The sequence below is a fragment of the Pseudophryne corroboree genome, chromosome 5 (genome assembly GCF_028390025.1).
Source record: "Pseudophryne corroboree isolate aPseCor3 chromosome 5, aPseCor3.hap2, whole genome shotgun sequence".
NCBI lineage: Eukaryota > Metazoa > Chordata > Amphibia > Anura > Myobatrachidae > Pseudophryne > Pseudophryne corroboree.
In genome coordinates, this window is record NC_086448.1 from 124,587,253 (window position 1) to 124,611,621 (window position 24,369).

General features: G+C 45.5%; 1 protein-coding gene across 1 annotated transcript in view; it reads right to left on the reverse strand.

Annotated features, from left to right (window-relative positions):
* Window positions 1–18,998: 18,998 nt before the first annotated feature.
* LOC134927355 (patched domain-containing protein 3-like) overlaps window positions 18,999–24,369 on the reverse strand; it is a 77,078-nt gene continuing 71,707 nt past the window's right edge. Inside the window, exon 4 of the mRNA XM_063921688.1 lies at window positions 18,999–21,177. Coding sequence (XP_063777758.1) covers window positions 19,484–21,177 — 1,694 coding nt within the window. The 3' untranslated portion in view covers window positions 18,999–19,483. The remainder of the gene's footprint in view (window positions 21,178–24,369) is intronic.

Genomic DNA, 24,369 nt, shown 5'->3' on the forward strand with positions numbered 1-24,369 from the left:
GGCTGTTGGTGCATATGAAAGCTGTATTTCATAGAAATTATTGCATCTGTTGGTTATGATATATTTAGGCATTAAAGCAATTTTGCTTCCTTTTCTTCTGAGTGTTTTTTCACAAATGTCACACAATTTATTGTGAATGTACATAACAAGTTGATACTTCAAGTAAACGTTGTATTTGAAACTAATCAAGGGCTTATAAATAGTCAGCAATACAGGTATTCAATACTGGCTAGGGACCTCTCCCCTGCACTCTCATTAACTTTGCCCTAGATTGGGCAGATAAAGTTAACAGCAGATACAGGTCTTGGGAGTGGTGCATATGCTCCAGTTGGTTCTCTCATTGGAGATTCGATGCTTTTTAAGCAGATCTCCGAAAGCAGAAACCAGGCATTTAGTCACCGATTCCTCCCTATCTTCCTTCTAACCCCTTTTTTTCCCTTTCCTATTTTCCCTCTCCCAAATGTATGGCATTTGTATAAAATTTCTAATGAAGTTTAATCATTTATTTGAACATACACTACATACTGACTTCAAAATTTCGGCCACAGTGTGTATTCCAAAAAGGTGTACTGTGGTGCTGGTTGTGTTTTGTTTTGTTTTTTGAAGTTTATAGTCATACTAAAGGAGTATTATATTATCAACTGGGGATGGTTATACTTATATAATAAGAAACACGACATAGGGAGATAAGCTTAGAGGCTCAGCCAGTCATACCACAAAATATCCTTATGGAATAAATGTTATATGTTGTATGTTAATGTGAGTCCAATTTCAATAAAAGTTACGTTTTAGATTAATAATAAGAGTGCCCCATAAAAAGGAGTTGTCTTTTCTTTTTGTATATCAGTCGATTTTTCCAAACACTCCCAGAAAGCGTTCAGTTGCCACCCACAAATGCCCTCTTCCTGTCAATCTCCTTGCGATCTGCTGTGCGAATCGATTCTTCGTTAAATCCATTGCTCAGCAATGATCCGCTTTGTACCCGTACGACGCACATGCGCATTGAGGTGCATACGCATGTGCAGTTTCGACCTGATCGCACCGCTGCAAAACAACCTAGCGTGCGATCATTTCGGAATGACCCCCATGGTTTTGCCCATTTGCAAATAAAATGCTGCTAGAATCAGGTCTGAACTACTCCCTCTAGAATCTCTTTATCAGACTTTCTGCTTGCTCAGTTTCTGAAAATGCCACCTGCTGTCTGAAAAGTGGTACTGCACTATATTTCAGAGGAGATACACATGGCTTGCCGTGTATATCTTAAGAGGAAAGCTTATCTCGTGCCATGAACGGCAGGCCATGATACTTTTTTCAGAAAGGTAATAGTGGACACATCTGTATATATGTATATGAACATGCTAACTAGCACACTTCATATTTACATTTTGATTGTTAAATATTGTTTAACTCAATTGTATCATTGAGCCCAAAGGGTACTAAAGATTCAAGTCTATAGATCCAATATGCCTCCCTTCTACAGAGCACATTGAATCTATCACCCCCCCCCCCCTACCTTCTGCTAAATTTAATAGACTCTATTGCCCTGACATTGATTTTACTGAAGGAGTCTGATGTCATACATTGGGATTATGTGACTTGAAAGAGGATGTGTCTTAATTCCCTTGTTTATATTTCGCCAGTGTACCATGAATCTGGTGTGTAATGTAGTGATGAGCGGGTTCGGATCCTCGGAATCCGACCCGCCCGAACGTCACCTTTTTTTTACACGGGTCCGAGCGACTCGGATCCTCCCACCTTGCTCGGTTAACCCGAGCGCGCCCGAACGTCATCATCCCGCTGTCGGATTCTCGCGAGACTCGGATTCTATATAAGGAGCCACGCGTCGCCGCCATTTTCACACGTGCATTGAGATTGATAGGGAGAGGACGTGGCTGGCGTCCTCTCCGTTATAGTAGAACACAGAGTGACTTAGTTAGTTATAATTGTGGGGAGGATTGGGGACGGGGAGCAGCTGTTAGGGAGTACAGTGCAGGGTTTTGATTATACCACCAGTGAGTTTAATCCTTTGTTTCTCTGCCTGAAAAAAACGCTCCGACCACCATATCTGTGCTCACTCAGTGTGCTGCACTGCTGCATGATATATCTGTGCTGAGTGCACTGCTCTGCTCACACTGCCTAATTGTGGGGACTGGGGAGCAGTTATAGCAGGAGTACAGTGCACAGTTTTGCTGACAGTGACCACCAGTCCAGTATACGTTTGTCTGCCTGAAAAACACTCCTGTGTTTTTTTTTTCTTCATACTAGTTTAGCAGTCTGCTGACAGTGTCCACCAGGTCCGTTATACAGTATATTATATATATAAGCAGCAGTACGGTAGGCCACGGCTGTACCTACCTCTGTGTCGTCAGTGCACTCGTCGTCCATAAGTAATATAATACTATACTATCCATCCATCTACATTGTATACCTGTGTTGTTTTTTTCTTCATACTAGTTTAGCAGTCTGCTGACAGTGTCCACCAGGTCCGTTATACAGTATATTATATATATAAGCAGCAGTACGGTAGGCCACAGCTGTACCTACCTCTGTGTCGTCAGTGCACTCGTCGTCCATAAGTAATATAATACTATACTATCCATCCATCTACATTGTATACCTGTGTTGTTGTTTTTTTCTTCATCCTAGTTTAGCAGTCTGCTGACAGTGTCCACCAGGTCCGTTATACAGCATATTATATATATAAGCAGCAGTACGGTAGACCACGGCTGTACCTACCTCTGTGTCGTCACTCGTCGTCCATAAGTAATATAATACTATACTATCCATCCATCTACATTGTATACCTGTGGTGTTGTTTTTTTCTTCATACTAGTTTAGCAGTCTGCTGACAGTGTCCACCAGGTCCGTTATACAGTATATTATATATATAAGCAGCAGTACGGTAGGCCACAGCTGTACCTACCTCTGTGTCGTCACTCGTCGTCCATAAGTAATATAATACTATACTATCCATCCATCTACATTGTATACCTGTGGTGTTTTTTTTTCTTCATACTAGTTTAGCAGTCTGCTGACAGTGTCCACCAGGTCCGTTATACAGTATATTATATATATAAGCAGCAGTACGGTAGGCCACGGCTGTACCTACCTCTGTGTCGTCACTCGTTGTCCATAAGTAATATAATACTATACTATCCATCCATCTACATTGTATACCTGTGGTGTTTTTTTTTTCCTTCATCCTAGTTTAGCAGTCTGCTGACAGTGTCCACCAGGTCCGTTATACAGTATATTATATATATAAGCAGCAGTACGGTAGGCCACGGCTGTACCTACCTCTGTGTCGTCACTCGTCGTCCATAAGTAATATAATACTATACTATCCATCCATCTACATTGTATACCTGTGGTGGCTTTTAGTTGTGCGCAAAATATGGAGAACAAAAATGTGGAGGTTAAAAAAATAGGGAAAGATCAAGATCCACTTCCACCTCGTGCTGAAGCTGCTGCCACTAGTCATGGCCGAGACGATGAAATGCCATCAACGTCGTCTGCCAAGGCCGATGCCCAATGTCATAGTACAGAGCATGTAAAATCCAAAACACAAAAGATCAGTAAAAAAATGACCCAAAAATCAAAATTAAAAGCTTCTGAGGAGAAGCGTAAACTTGCCAATATGCCATTTACGACACGGAGTGGCAAGGAACGGCTGAGGCCCTGGCCTATGTTCATGGCTAGTGGTTCAGCTTCACATGAGGATGGAAGCACTCATCCTCTCGCTAGAAAAAAGAAAAGACTTGCGGCAAAAGCACAGCAAAGAACTGTGCGTTCTTCGAAATCCCAAAGGAGAGTCCAATTGTGTCGGTTGCGATGCCTGACCTTCCCAACACTGGACGGGAAGAGCTTGCGCCTCTTTTTTTCTTTGCGTCATGTGCTGTTTGGGGAGTATTTTTTGGAAGGGCCATCCTGCGTGAGATGGGCCAGGTGTTTGTGCCGGCCACTAGGGTCGCTTAGCTTACTCACACAGCTACCTCATTGCGCCTCTTTTTTTCTTTGCGTCATGTGCTGTTTGGGGAGTATTTTTTTGAAGGGCCATCCTGCGTGACACTGCAGTGCCACTCCTAGATGGGCCAGGTGTTTGTGTCGGCCACTAGGGTCGCTTAGCTTAGCCATCCAGCGACCTCGGTGCAAATTTTAGGGCTAAAAATAATATTGTGAGGTGTGAGGTGTTCAGAATAGACTGAAAATTAGTGGAAATTATGGTTATTGAGGTTAATAATACTATGGGATCAAAATGACCCCCAAATTCTTTGATTTAAGCTGTTTTTTAGGGTTTTTTGAAAAAAACACCCGAATCCAAAACACACCCGAATCCGACAAAAAAAATTCAGTGAGGCTTTGCCAAAACGCGTCCGAACCCAAAACACAGCCACGGAACCGAACCCAAAACCAAAACACAAAACCCGAAAAATTTCAGGTGCACATCACACATCAGGTGCACATTACACTGTAATGTGAGTGTTGTTCTCCCAACGTACTGTTTGCCACAGCCACATTAGGCAGCCACATAGGCAGCCTGACATAGAGAGCGGGTGAGCGCTCATTTCTACTTTGTTGTTTCTACCTGAGACAGTGTATATAACTCCGGAATGCCTGCAGCAATTTACACCAAACTTGGTACACATATGACTTACAACTTGCAAAGATACACTGTGGTGGTAACACACCCCTAGCACCCTTAGGAGTGAGGCAGCAGCACAGAGTATTTCAGTAGACAGCATAACTCTGGAAGGCCTCAAGCAATTTACACCAAATTTGGTACACATGATTTATAATCTGGGAACAAACACTGTGGGGGTAAAACACCCCTAGCACACCAAGGGGTTGAACAGCAGCACAGATTATTTCAGGAGGCAGCATAACTCCAGAATTGTTGGACCAATTTACACCAAACTTGCTACATATATGACTAACAATCTGGGAACAAACACTGTGTGGGTAAGACACACCTAGCACCCCTAGGGGTGAGCCAGCAGCACAGAGTATTTCAGCAGACAGCATAACTCTGGAATGCCTGATGCAATTTACACCAAACTTGATACACATATGATTTACAATCTGGGAACAAACACTGTGGGTGTACCACACCCCTAGCACCCCTAGGGGTGAGCCAGCAGCACAGACTATATCAGGACATGCATGATATTTCAGTGATGACAGAGTTTCATGTGAAAGTGGCAGTGAGATGATGTGAGGAGGGGAATGGAGGTAGCAGGAAGCCACACACTGAGAGTTATATAGTGGAAGGAGCAGGGTCTCCAGCAGCACAGGGTATTTTAGGAGATGCATGATATGTCAGGCAGGACAGGGCTGCATGTTACAGGGGCAGTGACATGATGTCAGGAGGGTAATGGAGGTAGCACGAACCCACACACTGAGAGTTATATAGTGGAAGTAGCAGGGTCCCCCAGCAACATATCTCAGGAGATGCATAATGTGCTGCGTTATATAAGAAACTGTAAATAAATCGATCATTTCACAGGGGCACTGACATGATGTGAGGAGGGGAATGGAGGCAGCAAGAAGCCACAGGCTGAAAGTTGTATAGTGGGAAGAGCAGGGTCTCTTGGGGGACCAAAAAAGGGTCCTGCCACTACACAAAGTGGGTCAGGGAAGCAAGATATGCCTATATACTAGATCTCCAACCAACATAAATTAACAAACAACTATAATTCTAATTTACCATCCTATCCCATAGCGAAGCACAGGTATTCAGCTAGTACTGCATAAGAGTGGTTGGATACAGAGAATGGTTTTATTGCAAGCCTTACATTTCTGTGAAGTGTTTTATTACATTGCTCCGAGTGCATCTGGAATACACTTCTCTGCCAAAGTGCAACACGGAATCACAAAATGCAGCCTTGCAGTAGATTTTGTTTTTCATTGATCCAACAAATCACTATAAACTTCGGGGGCGTGGCCACGGCAGCAGAGGAACAGGAAGCTAGTCCCGGGAGCTCCCCGGCTGCCACATCCTAAAATCAAATCCTGATCCCCCTCTGGTGGGCCAACCTGCTCTCGTCTCTCCCAGCACTGCAGGTCACCGGCGGGCGCCCTCCTCCGCTATCTCCGCGGTCCGGCGGGCTGCGGCGGCACACTTCCGGCCCTGCAGCCTACGACTCCTCCGGATCCCCGGCCTCAATTACGGATCCCTCGGCCGCGTGACGCCCGGAGCTTGCGCGGCGGGCTCTCATCGCCGCCAGACGCCGCAGGACATTGGGGACGAAGCAGCTACCCCTCCTTGACCTGACAGGCTGCGGCCCGGAGCCCTGACACCAGGAGGGGAGGCAGGTACTCCTGGGGAAGGGGAAAAGACACTGTGAGCCCGGCGGCCATTTTGGGAGCAGCTGCACAGATTATTCCACTGCTCTGTATTAATATTCTAGCCTGGAAGGGCTGTGAGCATTCTGGGGCTGCCTGACCTGCATTACTGTGCCCTATCTATGTACTGACTGTGTCTTATGAGAAGATACTGCAGTCTGCTCTCACCTGCCCTTACTCTACATATTAATTTCCACGCTGTTCCTGACTTCACTTCTATTTTGGGACGCTGCCTGTGCATTCCCTTCCAGTTGCCTATTATTCGGATACAGCTATATAACTCCACACTGAACGATTACGACTTCACTGCTATCAGCTTCTTTATACACTTCTGTGCTGCGAGTCTACTTCCTTCTATTCATCATGGTTAAGGATGGCCAGCGCACAACTGCGGCTAGGCTGGAGAGATTTGTGAGGCAACCTAACCCCCGGGACTCGTTGGCTCCTCCTCAGGGGGCCTCTCCGACTCACTCCTGCTCCCCATCTGCGACAGCTGCCGACTCCCCTACGACACCCTCAGCTCCGTCTATTCAACAAGTGCTTGAGGCCATTGCAGGATCTGAACAGCGTCTTTCGGATAAGATGGAAAAAGTGCAATGTGACCTTTCCTTACTTCGGCAGGATGTCCAGCGCATCCGAGAGAGAGTGGGTGAAGCGGAGACTCGCGTCTCAAATTTGGAGGATATGTGTGGCCCTTTACAACAGTCTGTCTCCACAGTGACCCAGCAAGTTTCTTCCCTTCAGTCCAAGCTGCTAGACATGGAGGGTCGGCTACGTAGAAATAATGTAAGGTTTGTGGGCCTGCCGGAGAGGGAGGAGGGCTCTCACCCTGAGGATTTCCTTGAGTCATGGCTTAAGGAGCTGTACGGCGCTGAATCCTTTACGGCTCAGTTTATGGTGGAGCATGCACACCGGATACCATCCCGTCCTCTTCCTCCTGGTGCCCCTCCGCGCACCTTCATTGCCAAATTTCTGCATTATAAAGACCGTGACTCGGTCCTCCGCTTGGGCCGCACAAAAGGCCCCCTTGTCAGGAATGGGGTTACGGTGTCGGCTTTCCCTGACTTTGCTGCAGACGTCCAGAAAGACCGAGCCCAGTTTATGCCTATTAAAAGGCGCCTCAGAGACCTAAATCTCTCCTACTCCATGTTGTTCCCGTCTCGGCTCAGGGTGGTGGCGGATGGGGAAACCAAGTTCTTTAATTCCCCTAGAGAGGCGGCCCAATGGCTGGACAGATATGCACTGGGTGCTCGTCAGATGGCTCCAGACTGATGTCCTGCATTCCATATGCTGTGAATTTGCTCACCAGAGGAGTCCACTTATTGTCCGGGGAGCCCCCCCTTTGTTTTGGTGGCTCAGGACCTTTCTCTTTCTAGCGATTTGATTAAGGGTTGTACTGAGAAATTAGTTCTTGGTAGTTAGGGTTGGTTGTTTGGGATATAAGTATGCCGAAGTTAGTGGTGGTGTACGGGGTAGGGGGGAAAAGTTGTGGAACAGTCAGTTGCTGTTCCCTATGCCTGTTTTTTTTTTTTTTTTACAGTTTGCTGTTTTTCTTATGTTGGTATCTATATTTAATTTTTTTGATGTGGGAAGTATGTAGGATGCATCGGATACTGTGGTTTTCAAATCAGGGATTATATATGATAAGTGTTGTTACTGCCTTTGCTAATAATTTCCAGGAGTGGTGGTTGGAAGGTATTGTTAGGCGCGGCGGTCTTCGGCCGTGCCCTGACTGAGCAGCGGTCACGGCCGCCGCGCCTCTCAGGAGTTGCTAGGCGCCGTGCGGGGGACAGGGGAAGGATCCCTGTCCCCCGCACGGCGCCTAGCAACGCCAGGACGCCGTGCGCACGATAGCCACCGGGTCCCTGGCAACGCAGGACGCCGTGCGTGCAGGGCCGCCGGGTACATAGCAACGGGGACGCCACAGGTGGACCGCGTTCCCCGTTGCTAAGAATAGTTAATTAGGTTGCTCGTGCAGCAGGGCAGCTGCACGGCAACTAGTAATTAGGGTCTGGGGGCTGGTCCTGCTGGCCCTCCTGTTATTGGCCAGCAGGGCCTTTTTATGTGAGCCAGCACACTGCAGCCCCGCTGGTGATAGCTTCTTGTATGCTGTTCCTGCCTTGCAGAACTCTGTTCCTGTCAGCCGTGTTTAGTGGATCTTGCTCCCTGCCCTTTGGTACTTTGGAGGTCCGAAGCCGGTCCTGGGAATCCTTCTAGTCCTTGCGAACCTGTTTGTCATCTGGGGTTCTCGCCCGGTTTCGTGAGTAGCGGCTTCTGCCGCGTGTTGCGGCCTATGCCGCTTAGTGTTTACTTTACTGTGAATTGGTGCATTTGCGGAGGTTTCCGCTTTCACTGTCCTCCCCGGAACTCGGCGGTGCCGTGTAGAGGAGTGGACAGTGATTTCTTTGTAGTTCTTTTCCTTTGGCGGCGTGCCGCACATACGTTTAGTTTTTAGGTAGTTTATAGCCCCTAGCGTGGTTGTTTCAGTTAGAGGTCCCCTTGTTATTACCCTGTCTCAGTTCACGCCTTGTCTCTCTTTAAGACCTGAGGGGGCATCGGAGTTGGGCAGACCTAATCCGCCCTTCAAACGCGGCTGCCATGGGCCCAAGAAACCATAGTCGTTCAGGCGTGAATTGATAACACGGGTAAGACAACGGAGGTAGGGTGCTAGGGGCTATTTCCTTCCCATTTCCCAATCCCAGCATTCCGTCTTGGTGCTCAGGACTCACTACATAAGATCTCCCCTGTCCTGAGCATCAGGATCCTAACATTATCACCGGCCCACAAAAAAAAAAAAGGGGGTTAATTTTTTCGTTGTATTGGTGGGCCTAGAAATTTGGCCTCATGAATCGGGCAGGTTTAGGGCCAAACCCCAGTCAGCTTTTGGTTAACCAAATACAGGAATTAACTCAGATGGTTCAGGACCTTACTCTTCAGGTGAGATCGCAGGAAGATCTTTTGCGAGCCTCCCCGAGTATGGTTCCAGAACCAAAGATGCATTTACCTGACCGTTTTTCGGGTAACCAAAAGGATTTTTTTAATTTTAAGGAAGCTTGTAAGCTTTATTTTCGTTTAAGGCCCCGTTCCTCTGGTACTGAGTCTCAGCGGGTCGGGATTGTGATGTCTCTACTTCAGGGTGATCCACAGACCTGGGCGTTTGGGCTAAGAGCGGATGATGCTGCTTTGTTATCAGTAGACGCCTTTTTTAAATCCTTAGGCCTCTTATATGACAACCCAGATAGAGAAGCATCAGCTGAGAGTCACCTGCGTGCCCTTAAGCAAGGCAAAAATCCAGCAGAGGTGTATTGTACCGAATTTCGCCGTTGGTCGAACGACTGTGGCTGGAATGACCCGGCCCTGCGCAGTCAGTTTCGCCTCGGTCTGTCGGAAGTGATTAAAGACAGTCTCCTTCAGTACCACGCTCCTGAGACTCTAGACAAACTCACGGGGCTCGCTATTAAAATTGATCGTCGTCTCCGAGAGCGGAGGGCTGAAAGAGGAACAACTTTTAGGCCTAATCCATGTGTATATACTTTTCCTGAGGACGTCGAGGAGCCCATGCAAATGGGTCTCTCACGGCTGTCCCCAGAGGAAAGAACCAGAAGGTTAAGTTCTGGTCTTTGTTTGTATTGTGGTGGTAAGGGAAATATCGCACGTAACTGCCCGAACAAGCCGGGAAACGCTCTGACCAAGTGAATTGTGAGGGGGTTCACTTGGGTCTGCAGTTAATCTCCTCTAATAATTCTCTATTAGTTCCGGTAAAGATTTCCTTTGGCAGCCTCAGTTCGTTGGTGTCGGCCTTCGTCGACAGTGAAGCTGCAGGAAATTTTATGGATTTAGCTTGGGCTAAGGCTTTAGGCGTTCCACTGATACCCTTAGATAGACGTATCACCATGCACGGCTTGGTTGGGGGTCCGCTTTCCAATGGGGTTATTACTCACCGCACACCTCCAGTATTGCTGACAGTGGGGGCCCTACATTCAGAAGAAATAGAATTTTACCTTACACATTGTCCGGCAGTTCCAGTAGTTTTGGGTCACCCCTGGCTTGCCTTTCATAATCCCACCATAGATTGGCGGTCTGGGGAGATTTCCCAATGGGTTCCTTTTTGTGTTAAGGAGTGTATTTCCCATCCTGTCCGGGTTGCGGCAGTTACCCCAGAACTTATTCCTCTGGAATATCAGGATTTTGCTGATGTGTTCTCCAAGGAAATGCGGACGTTCTGCCTCCCCATCAGTCCTATGACTGCGCTATAGATTTAGTTCCCGGGGCCACTTTACCTAAGGGGAGATTATATGCCCTCTCCGGGCCAGAAACCACGGCTATGGATAATTATATCCAGGAAAGCCTGAAAAAAGGCTTCATTAGGCCTTCGAAATCTCCTTTGAGTGCAGGATTCTTTTTTGTTGAGAAAAAAGATGGGTCGCTCAGACCATGTATTGATTTTCGGGCTCTGAATAAAATTTCTGTTAAAAACACCTACCCTTTGCCTTTGATTTCAGTACTTTTTGATCAGTTACGCTCTGCCAATATCTTCTCAAAAATCGATCTTAGAGGAGCTTACAATCTCATCCGAATAAGATCTGGGGATGAGTGGAAGACGGCTTTCAGCACACAGTCGGGTCATTATGAATACCTGGTGATGCCCTTTGGGCTGTCAAATGCTCCTGCGGTATTTCAAGACCTCATCAATGATGTTCTTCGTGACTTTCTTGGAAAGTTCGTTGTCGTTTATTTAGACGACATTTTGATTTATTCTGAGTCTATGGAACAACATATTACCCATGTGCGTCTGGTTCTTCAAAAACTACGGGAGTATCATTTATACGCAAAACTAGAGAAATGTGATTTTCACATCACGGAAGTGTCCTTCTTGGGGTATATTATTTCTCCCCAGGGATTTTTCATGGAACCGAAAAAACTCCAGGCCATCCTTAATTGGGCGCAACCCACAAATTTAAAAGCAATTCAGTGCTTTTTAGGGTTTGCAAACTATTATAGGCGGTTCATTCATACCTTTTCTGATTTGGTCGCTCCTATAGTAGCATTGACTAAAAAAGGAGCGGACCCTTCCAACTGGTCGCCTGCAGCCGAGTCTGCCTTTCGGGCCTTAAAGCAGGCCTTTGTCTCGGCTCCTGTTCTCAGGCACTCTAACCCGGAGCTCCCCTTTATAGTCGAGGTAGATGCCTCAGAGGTTGGAGTGGGGGCTATCCTATCTCAGGAAGATCCGGAGTCTCAGGAATTACACCCTTGTGCCTTCATGTCCAGGAAATTCTCCTCCGCAGAATCCAACTATGACGTTGGTAATCGAGAATTGCTGGCAGTTAAATGGGCTTTCGAGGAGTGGAGGCATTGGCTGGAGGGAGCTAGGCATACTATTACAGTGTTTACTGACCATAAGAACCTGCAGTATATTGAGTCAGCTAAACGGCTTAATGCTCGGCAGGCACGTTGGGCATTGTTTTTTTACTCGTTTCAGGTTTATTATCACCTTCAGGCCCGGTTCCAAAAATGCTAAAGCTGATGCCCTGTCACGTTGTTTTCTTCCGGTTCACAATAACCATCCTGCTACTACCCCCATAGTTCCATCATCTGTCATCCGGGCAGGCCTCACACAGGATTTATTTACTCAGTTAGTCCAGCTTCAACAGCAGGCTCCTAAACCGACTCCTGCTGATCGTCTCTTTGTCCCTGAATTTCTGAGAGGCACTGTTTTAGCTGAGTTTCATGACAACAAAGTCTCTGGTCATCCAGGTATCACTAAGACCTTGGAGTTAGTCTCTCGCTCAGTGTGGTGGCCTAGTCTTTCTAAAGATGTAAGGGAATTTGTCCATTCCTGTCAAGTTTGTGCACGGCATAAGGTTCCTCGTTCATTGCCGAGCAGGCAACTCGTACCTTTAGCCGTTCCTCTCAGGCCATGGTCACATATATCCATGGATTTCGTGGTGGACCTTCCTCTTTCAGACGGATTTCGAGTCATTTGGGTGGTGGTAGATCGTTTTAGTAAGATGGCTCATTTCATTGCTCTTCCCTGATTACCCTCTGCTCAAGGGTTGGCAGTCTTGTTTCTCCGTCATGTGTTCAGGCTCCATGGGTTGCCCAGGGATATTGTCTCTGATCGGGGTCCGCAATTCATTGCTCGTTTCTGGAAACGTTTTTGTGCCTCATTAAATATGAAACTCTCTTTAACATCTGGGTACCATCCACAATCTAACGGACAAACCGAACGAGTTGACCAGTCATTAAAACAGTATTTACGGTTATATTCGGCCAAACTCCAGAATGATTGGTCTGAATTTCTTCCGTTAGCCGAATTTGCTTATAATAACTCTTGTCATTCTTCCACCAAGGAGTCCCCATTCTTTTCAGTCTTTGGCTTTCATCCTAGAGCCAACTCTTTTTTTCCTCATTCTCCAGTCTCCTCGTTGACCTTAACCTCCCATCTCAGAACAATTTGGAGAAAGGTGCACCTTGCCTTGAGAAAAGCTGCCTTCCGAGAAAAGAAATTTTCTGATAGGCTCCGACGTCCTTGCACTTTTAAGGTGGGGGATAAGGTATGGTTGTCAACTCGCAACATCAAGCTCCGACAACCTTCGGCTAGTTTGGGACCCAAATTTATTGGACCATTCCTTATCATTAAGAAGGTCAACCCAGTTGCTTTTCGGCTACGCTTGCCGAGATCTCTCAAAATTGGCAATACTTTTCACTGTTCTCTTTTGAAACAGTATTTTTCTTCCAGGAGATTTCCTCGGAGGACTTCCCAGGGTAGATCTCTGGTGGATGTTCAGGGGCAACAAGAGTTCTTGGTGGAGAAGGTTTTAGATTCTAAGCTTTCTCGGGGTCGGCTCTATTTTTTGGTCCACTGGAAAGGTTATGGCCCTGAAGAAAGATCTTGGGTGTTGGATAAAGATTTACATGCTCCCAAGCTGAAGAGGATTTTCTTTCAGGAGTTTCCTCAGAAACCTGGCTCTAGGGGTTCTTTAACCCCTCCTCAAGGGGGGGGTACTGTTAGGCGCGGCGGTCTTCGGCCGTGCCCTGACTGAGCAGCGGTAATGGCCGCCGCGCCTCTCTCCTTCCCTGTCCCCCGCACGGCGCCTAGCAACGCCAGGACGCCATGCGCACGATAGCCACCGGGTCCCTGGCAATGCAGGATGCCGTGCGTGCAGGGACACCGGGTGCATAGCAACGGGGATGCCACAGGTGGACCGCGTTCCCCGTTGCTAAGAATAGTTAATTAGGTTGCTCGTGCAGCAGGGCAGCTGCACGGCAACTAGTAATTAGGGTCTGGGTGCTGGTCCTGCTGGCCCTCCTGTTATTGGCCAGCAGGGCCTTTTTATGTGAGCCAGCACACTGCAGCCCCGCCGGTGATAGCTTCTTGTATGCTGTTCCTGCCTTGCAGAACTCTGTTCCTGTCAGCCGTGTTTAGTGGATCTTGCTCCCTGCCCTTTGGTACTTTGGAGGTCCAAAGCCGGTCCTGGGAATCCTTCTAGTCCTTGCGAACCTGTTTGTCATCTGGGGTTCTCGCCCGGTATCGTGAGTAGCGGCTTCTGCCGCGTGTTGCGGCCTATGCCGCTTAGTGTTTACTTTACTGTGAATTGGTGCATTTGCGGAGGTTTCCGCTTTCACTGTCCTCCCCGGAACTCGGCGGTGCCGTGTAGGGGAGTTGACAGTGATTTCTTTGTAGTTCTTTTCCTTTGGCGGCGTGCCGCACATACGTTTAGTTTTTAGGTAGTTTATAGCCCCTAGCGTGGTTGTTTCAGTTAGAGGTCCCCTTGTTATTACCCTGTCTCAGTTCACGCCTTGTCTCTCTTTAAGACCTGAGGGGGCATCGGAGTTGGGCAGACCTAATCCGCCCTTCAAACGCGGCTGCCATGGGCCCAAGAAACCATAGTCGTTCAGGCGTGCATTGATAACACTGGTAAGACAACGGAGGTAGGGTGCTAGGGGCTATTTCCTTCCCATTTCCCAATCCCAGCATTCCGTCTTGGTGCTCAGGACTCACTACATAAGATCTCCCCTGTCCTGAGCATCAGGATCGTAACAGGTATATCCGCGGTGACACATAGAACCCTACCGGGAATATGGCTAATTTGAAGTTCTTGACATGGAATGTCCGAGGTTTGAATAACAAGATAAAACGCTCCTTAGTTCTGAATACACTTAAGAAATATGACCCGGACATTGCATGTCTTTGTGAGACTCATCTGGAAGGGAATAGGTTGTTGTCACTTAGAAGACCCTGGGTGGGGTGGGCCTACCATGCTTCTCACTCCTCCTTTTCCAGAGGGGTGTCGGTCCTGATAAAAAAGTCGGTACAATTTGAGTTGCTGTCAGTCAGGACTGACCCGTATGGTAGGTTTGTCTTTATTGACTGTAAGCTGTGTTCCTGGCCCTACTACATTCTGGCGGTATATGTCCCCCCCCCTTTCTCATACGATGTGCTACAGCAGGCCGCTTCGTTCATAGCCTCCTCTCCTTGTACCCCGGTGATCTGCTTGGGTGACTTCAATAACATTCTGGATTTATCTCCAGACAGGTGGCGCTCTCCGAGGGCTGCTGGGGTGGGAGCTGGTTCTACTAAATTTGCTGATTTTTTGAATAACTTGCAGTGGGTGGATGTATGGAGATCTCGGCACCCTACTACTCGCCAGTTCTCATGTTTCTCCAGCACGCATGGCTCGTTTTCCAGAATCGACCTGATCCTACTGTCTCCCGTTCTTCTCCCCATGGTAATTGATGTCCATTACGAAGCCCGGGGTATTTCCGACCACTCCCCTCTGATGTTGACTCTTGCTATGGAGAGCCAGAGGGGACACTCTTACTGGAAACTGCATCCTTCTTGGCTGGCACAACTGGGCGACTGCTGTGACCTGGTGACTCAGTGGGAGGGATATTTTAATGATAATGTAGGGTCGGCCCCGGGAACAGTGGTCTGGGATTCATTCAAGGCTTTTTTAAGGGGAACGTATATCAGACGTATATCTGCTCACAAATTATCCTGCAGAGAGAGGGAAAGGGCCCTTGAGAGTGACGCCAGAGATCTGGAATCCCTCTACTTGGTAGATGGTACCCCGGCAATGGAAACACGCTGGTTAGCGGCTCAGTCGGCTTGGTTGGATCATCTGTCTGATAAAAACTCGCGTTCGCTTCTGTTTCGGGCTACTAATATTTATATGCAGGCGGACAGGCCTGGTAGTCTGTTGGCTCGACTGATCCACCACGACCGACCTGGCTCTACGATTACCCTAATGTCCGACGGTGATGGCTCCCTTGTAGACACCACCCCGGACATTGCGCGATTATTTCATTCTTACAGAGCCGGCCCTAACCAATATGATGCCTTAGGCAAGATTTTGGCTGGTGCCCCCTAGCACCGCCGCTAGTTCTGCAGGAGATCCCTGGCATGAGTCAGCTGGCAGCTCTGCTAACGTTGGGCGCCTTTTGTTTATGAAAATGCTTATTTGCATTACTATGTGGCTAGAATGCGCAAGCAGCTTCTGCTGATTAAAATGATATGCGGCATGCCTATATTCTGTGTGTGACTGCGGCTGTATCTGCATCCGAAAATGCTACATTACAGTGATTTCTAGGAATACACTGCAATGTAGCATTTCGTATGCAGATACAGCTGCAGTCACACACAGAATATAGGCTTGTCGCATATCATTTTAATCAGCAGAAGCTGCTGGTGCCCCTAAGCATACCAAATGCCCTAGGCATTTGCCTAGTTTGCCTATGCCTAAGGCCAGCTCTGCATTCTTACTATGCTGATGTTTATAGTTCGCAGTTAGGGTGCTCTGCTTTAGATATCTGCAATTATTTGGAAAATATTCCCTTACCCACACTCTCCTCTGGGGCCTATGCGGTGCTGGAGGCACCTTTGACGCTGGAGGAAGTGACTGCGGCCATTGGTCTATCTCCTAATGGCAAGGCACCGGGATGTGACGGCATTCCCTCTGAAGTATATAAAACCCATATTGATTTCTTCGGGCCCAGGCTTCACGCCTTGTACTCAGATATATTTGTTAATAATGAGCTTCCCCCTTCTATGTCGGAGGCGGTTATTATAGTGATCCCGAAACCCGGAAAGGACCCTAGGTTCCCGGAATCCTATAGACCGATCTCTCTGATTCCCACTGATGCTAAGATCCTGGCAAAAAGTTTGACAGTTCGGCTTAACACAGCAATTACCTCCATTATTCACCCTGACCAGACCGGCTTTATGTTGGGAATGTCCACTTCAATTAACCTGCGTAGATTATATACCATTTTACAAATCCCATATGACCTTCCCTCTGACTCGGCAGTGGTCTCGCTGGATGCAGCCAAGGCATTTGACAGTGTTGAATGGGCTTATCTATGGGAGGTCATGACTTGTATGGGCTTCGGGCCTAATTTCATAAAATGGTCTAAACTACTGTACCAACACCCGAGTGCCAGGATCTCGGTGAACGGCTATGTATCTCCCTCATTCCGACTATCTTGCGGCACTAGACAGGGCTGCCCTCTGTCCCCCACATTATTTGCTCTTGCCATTGAGCCCCTAGCCTGTCTGATAAGGTCGCACCCGGGTATTGTGGGAATCCATACCGGCCCCCGAGAGGATAGGATTGCTCTTTACGCTGACGATATGATGTTGTTTTTGCAGGATTACACCAAGTCTATGCCTATTGTGTTGCAATTGATCGAGGAGTTCGGTACATATTCAGGCCTTCGTATCAACTGGTCTAAATCCTACATTATGCCAGTGATAGGCCCCCCTCCTACTGCTCCTAAAATCCCCCTGCCGATATGTTGGACAGCACAATTTAAATATCTCCGACTTTGCACTTTTGAATCTCGATCCGATCATGTAACAGGTTGCTCGCAAATCTAAGACTTGGTGTAAGCTTCCACTGACTGTATCTGGCAGGGTCAGCCTTATCAAAATGATAATATTGCCTAAAATTCTGTATATTATTCTTCAATCCCCTGTATACATTTATCCTTCCTTTTTTAGAAAACTGAATAGCATTTTGTCTTCTTTAATATGGGCTAACAAGCGGCCTAGAGTTCAGCTGAACACTCTCACCAGGCAGCGTTGTGATGGTGGTCTGGCCTTGCCTAACTTTCAGATGTATTATTATGCCGCTCAGTTGACTCATATTAGTGCATGGGTGCAGGATACTGGCGTCACTTCTCTACACTGGGTGTTCATTCAATGCTATTTCCCTGATCTATCTCCTCTGCAGGTGTTGTTGAGTGGGAGCATAGCTCGATTCCTTCCCCCAATTATATTTCAGGCCTTGCGGATTTGGCAGGCCCTGAGGGACCTTTTACGGTTTGACAGTCTGGACCCGGACACCCCCCTCTGGTACTCTAGATGGCTCCCCGAGCTGCATACGCTTGAAGGGAGGGCGATTTGGGCTCCTAGATCAGTGGTTTCCATTTCTCACCTATATACAGATAATATATTTAAATCCTTCCAACAATTGAAGGATGAATTTGACTTACCCAACTCATATTTTTTCAGATACCTTCAACTTCGACATGCTCTACAGTCCCAATTTGCTAGTTCTCCCCCCGAGATCCTTCCATTTCCCATTAAGACCTTTGTAAGTACGCTGGGTCGAGATAAGATGATTTCCCTTGCTTATGGTTATCTTCTTGCTAAAATCCATACAGACCCTTTGACATATCTCCGTGGAAAATGGGAGGAGGATCTGGACCCCATAACTGAAGAGGACTGGACCCTTGCTTTGGAATATCCGAGCACGGTTACCAAATCCATTAGGTATCAACAAATACAATTCTTCTTACTGCATAGAACATATATGACCCCGGTTAGAATGGCTAGTTTTGGGACAGGTCGCTCGGGTGACTGCCCTAAATGTGGGGTGGCTATGGGTACTTTTTGGCATCTTATTTGGGATTGCCCGTTGCTGCGGGCGTTTTGGTCGGGAGTCAGGTCGGTTCTGGAGAATACAGGAATAGCTGGTGCTATGCTCACCCCACAGTTTTGTATTCTGGGGATGGGATGTTCTGTTTTTGTTTCCAGCCCGGAGGGCCTCTATGCTCGCAATATATGTGCCTTGGCAAAGGTGTGTATCGCGAGGTTGTGGTTGGCCCCCAGTGGCCCCTCGATACCTGCTCTTAAGGTCCTGATCAATGACACTATTTTTAAGGAACGCTACATATATATGAAGTATAATGCCTCTGCTAAATTTGACAGAATTTGGTCCCCATGGATAGAATCCCCATACTCCTTCCCTGACCCTACGATTTAAAGGTTGCTGGGATGCTGCTAGGTCCCTGAATTGCTATTTTGTCTTGTATGCTTTACTCTTAATCGATGCGCCTTGAATGGAAATCTAGCTGTGGGCCCTGGTAGTTAGGGTTTGAGCTAGATTGGATTTCTTCTGTGTCTCTTTTTCCCCCTTTTTTTGTTTCTTTTTTCTCGTTTCCCCTTTTGTTTTTTGTTTTTTTCTCCTTCCTTACCTTTTGTTTTGTTGTTCGTAAGTGTTACTATGGTATAAGAATAAAAAAGTTTAATGCGGTTTTCAACATTAAATTCCAGATTATGCAAGTTTATTTGATAAAAAATAAATGCATGTACATACACGTTCCTGTAATAACATGGTTTGTTATTATGTTGAAAGCGAATGATGTCTTACCAGTGTTATCTTGCCTTAATGTACATGTTTTGTCAATGTTATGTATTTTCTGGAATCAAACCGTTCTCCGACGAAATAAAAATTACTCTATTAAAAAAAAAAATCACTATAAACTTCTTGACAACTGAAAGTCTGTTTAAATATCTATTTATTTTTGTGTGCATCTTACAAAGAAGATGGATATATACAGTAATTATTTGTACATGTGCCATCACTGTGTACACATAATAAGCATGTTAAGTGCAATTTAGTTCTATTAAAATTTATTATCTACAGTATGGAAAACTACTTTCATTTCCCAGATTATTTATGTAGTATTAATCCTAGTAAGCAAACACTCTGAATATGTCCTAACATGATCAAGAGTAAATAAAATATATTTACAGATAGTGCTGTTATGTCATATAGAAAAGGTTGATACAATCTTGTGATTGAAAATGCTAGTTAAAACTTAAAGGTGCAAATGTTCTACTTTATATGAGCAGAATTTATGGACAGATAGCATCTGGAGAAAACATTTTATTTGAAAAAGTTTCCACTACTTTGCCATGTTTATTATAGTATTGTTCTTCCATGTCACCTTCTAAATTACCATCACTGTTTGGATTTTCTCCGATACCAGAAGACATCTTGCCTCTAGAAGTGGCATCATTGCGATTTCTGCCACAGTTTCCAAACAAGGTTAGAAAAACTGGAAGAAAAACCAGTCCATGCAGGATTCCAAATGTAATAACAAGGAATATGATCTTAAAAAAAGTTCTAAAGATGTAACTCGCTGATGTGGAAAGAGCGATGACCCCAAGGATGGTGGACAGAGCACCCTGCACTATAGGATAACCAAGAGAGTGTAAAGCATTGGTCATCCTCTCATTGACTGTGGACTTCTGGCTAGACACATAGGCATATGAAATGTGCGCTGAGAAGTCAACAGAGAACCCAATGCAGATAACAAGGTTGATCATAGAGATTGAATCTAAGTTAACATTCCAGAAAGCCATAAAGCCGGTGACACCAACTATAATAGAAGCTATGGTGAAAGTCACCCACAGGGAACATAGAGGATTTGGAATTAGCAGTATTGAGACCACAAACATGGCAGCTGCTGCAACCACAACATTCTGAATGGTGTTCTGGGTTATTACAGCATATTGGTCAAAGTATATAAAGGCTGGATGGTATACAAGGACTGGGATGTCACAGCTGATCACTGTGCTCCGGACATGGTTTAGCATGTCTTTCTCAGCCACTGCAGAAGTAACATTCACAGTCTGGATGAAGAAACGAGAGGCTCGTATAGACCCTGAGTAAATGTCCACATCTTGTCCATAATCAGGAGCTAATGTAAATAGTTGTGACAAGTTTCCAATAAAATAATTTTTATCATTAATGTCAAGTTTAAGTAGATTAGCAATGCCTATGTATACATCCAACCATGACTCTGAGAGGGACTCACTAACAGAGGAGCCATCTTTAAGTGACTCTATACACCTGTCAATTTTAAGATATACATCTGAATCCCAGTATGAAATCTCTTCTCTAACAACAACCATAACTCTGGGACCATACTGTGAAAAATATAATTCTTGATTGTCATAGAAGGAACGAATATATGAGTTGTCAGTAGCCAAATTCCGTAGGTCGATTCCTTCCTGCACTTGGAAACAGCCATATATACTGCTGGCCAGATATCCACCATACAGACCTAGCACCAAGCACTTGACCCACTTGTTTGTGATGAATGGACCATATTGCTCATGGAAAAATTCAACAACTGGATGGTTACCCTCTTTACCAGTGATCTGGCTGTATTTCCCCCCAACACAACACAGGTTATATGAACAAGAACGATGATCATCTGTTTGGTCCTTTACCGTTCTACAAATCAGCCAATGCCTATTACTCTCTTCCCTTCTACCATTAAGGGCTAAAAATGCCCCAAAGAAAGTGATGTTATACAGGAAACAGAATAATAGAGAAGTTCCAGCATAAATGCAAAATGACTTCACTGATTGAAAAGGCGTCATAATTCCAATGTAGAGGGCTAGAACATCTGTGAGTGTTGTAATTGTTATCGAGACAGCGGCTTCAGTGTATGTCTCAGCCATTCTTTCTTCCACTTTACTCTTTACTTTAGTTTGTTGCCAGCTGGAAATCATAATGAACATGTCATCCACTCCAATGCCTGGAAGATAGAGCATTAATATATTTAATTACTCCAAACATATTTCAGCACTATAATTCTATATTTCAGCACAACATTAATTGAAAACTATGGGATATACAGTATTGTGCAAAAGTTTTAGGCAGGTGTGGAAAAAATGGTGCAAAGTCAGAATGCTTTAAAAAATAGAAGTGTTAATAGTTTATTTTTATCAATTAACAAAATGCAAAGTGAAGGCACAGAAGAGAAATCTAAATCAAATAAATATTTGGTGTGTCCACCCTTTGCCTTCAAAACAGCATCAATTCTTCTAGGTACACTTGCACACTTTTTGATGGACCTCGGCACAAAGGCTGTTGCAAACATCTTGAATTACTAACCACAGATCTTCTGTGGATGTAGGCTTGCTGAAATCCTTCTGTCTCTTCATCCCAGACAGCCTCTATGATGTTGAGATCGGGGCTCTGTGGGGGCCATATCATCACTTCCAGGACTCCTTGTTCTTTACGCTTAAGATTATTATTAGGAATTCTTGAATAAGAATGTTTTTCCATGATACTTATATATGTCATATTATTGTTCTTTTTTTTATTTAATTTTTTTTTACCAACATTGCACTTGGTTTTCCTTATTAGATCCCTCATATTTTACTGCATTACATAAGAAAATTACAATCAGACTTCCGGTGGGCGGTGCATCATGGTGGCCACATTTTAACTAGGCTCCGTCGCCTCTCAGCTAAATCCAGCTCAATCCATAACTGAATCCCTCTACATAGTAGGATTTTTTAACTTATCGGAGCTGCGGAAAACCTGCTTTACTTAACAAGCTGACTTTGAAGAAGATTGGAGCCACATTACCGCCGGAGTCCTGCCTGTAGGGTTTCAGGCCTCCTCGTGCTTTGGTGGTGTGCCGAGGCACCATTACTTAACAAGGCTGCTGTTCCCCAACCCCCCCCCCCCCCCCCGGAGTTACCAAGACTCTGCATTACTCACCTTCCAGCGACAGAGAGGCTGTTGCACCAAGACAGAGACGGTGAAAGCTGCCGTGCTCCTGACTGGGGACGCGTTACCACGCGGGACATGCTGCCTTGATCTGTCCCTGGCTGGCGGACATCTGCTGGGAACTGAACTGTGGCAGGCCTACAGACACTGGACGCCGGATTGGACCCTGCACCAGGATTCATCTGAGGCTGCAAGTGTTCCGTGAGTGCGACGGGTAGACGCTGGTCCGGGAGTGGTGACAAGGCGGAGGTGGCAGAGTCCCGGTAGCCGTGTCCAAACTACATTGGTAGCTGCTGACAAGTGCTCTGGACTGGCGGACGCTAGATACTCCGGGGTGAGGAGATCCAGGCCCCTCAATTTGGCTAAAGCTCAGCGTCTGCCCAGATTGAATGGTCCTTCGATGGAGACTGTGTCCTGGCAGATCCCTGGGAATCGTCTCCTACTTACCCGGTGTTTGTTCTTACCCCTACTAATACCTCTCTCCTCCCTACCTCATGTTCTGCCCCCCCCCCCCCCCCCCCCAAATTCTTCCTACCCTTTCTATCCTCTCCTCCCTGGTACCCCTATCTTATCATTCCCTTACAACAGGTGGCTCCAGTAACTGCACTTGATCGAGAGACTCACAAGCATGTATTGACTGACTCTTTTTCTCCCTTATCAGTCTAATATTCAAAAAAAAAGAAAAAAAGGGATTGAAGTTTCAATGTTTATGCACTAGTGACTGTCCTCCAATTCAATGTACTTTAATATATAACTACAGATCTGGGTCTATTGTTTTCCACACTGAAACAATTTTCAAAGTCCATTCATAGCCAGTACCAGAAGAACAACTGTACTTTTATGTTCTATAGTGACTCTTGTCCATAAATTTTATCTATATATGATATACAGTATGTGCATAAGGGCCACAGGTATTGTTCACTGTCATAGTTAATACAGCAGTGCCATCTAGTGGCTTTGGTTATTATTATTAGAGGAACGTTCATTTACAACAGTTTTCAATGCTGGCAATGGAGTTTACTCATTGAGAGATTAATCCCGGAGGCAGTTTCAGTTTTCCTGGCTGTAAGTAATTTTAATCTCTATTTACCCAGTCATTTTACATTTGCAAGCTCTATTTACAATAGGGCTCAACCTAGAGGATTGGGGAATTGTTCGCAAAGCCATAACTACTGCAGTAGTGCCACTTAGTGGCTGTTATTATCATTGCTGTGAAAACACTGAGAAACCAGTGCCTACCTGAAGACCTTCATGTGTGCTTGGTGTTTTATTTCTATTTTTTATTTCTACTTTACATGTGTAGTCGTAACACAACTTAAAGCCTAAATTTTGGTATCTTTTGTTTTATAAATTAGACAAATTAACAAATAGCATCATTTACCAAGAATTTGGTGTTAACTGCAAATTGTATATCCACGAGTCATTTTCTACTTGCTGCTGCAAATGGATCATATATAGACTAATTTCATGGATATATTTACAGTGATACATATATAAATATCTTTTGACAAATTGTCTACTGGTAGAAGCTCTAACCGGTGGCTCTCACATTTACCGGTGCCTTGTAACTGGACAGAAGACATACTATTGCTTATTTAGGACTGCACTTGTTGATGTGTAATTTTACTTGGGTATAGTACAACACTGTTCATTACCAGTTGCATTTATATCTCTCAAACTCACTTGAAACCCATATTGTATCCTAATCTCAACTATTCAAATAGGTGCAATCACATTGGTTGATGATCTCATTGTTGTGAATTATTGATATACCACTTACTGGATATCTATACAACTTGCGTAGGAACTAGACAATATCCTGGAATTCGCATATTTTATTTTGTACCACTTACATGCCCTGAGCTTTCGTTGTACGGCTTGTGTTCTCATGTACCTACTATCAGGCCCGTTTATTTCTACCACATTAGCATGTTATGATCTGATATTATGTGACTTCGACTGTTAACATAGGACAGCGTTGGCTGCAACACTTGGGCTAGCGTATTATACTATATGTGAATTTAACCTATTTTTTTGAGTAGCCTTTCTAGATCTGAACACTTTTCCTGCAATAAGATAAAAACAGTTGTACTGGTTAGACAAAAATAGCAAAGGGGTCTCAAAATAAGAAACCTTTTTATCACTGTGAATTGTCATACATTATGGATAAAAATTATCACAGAACAAATGCTCATAAGTCCCAGACCTC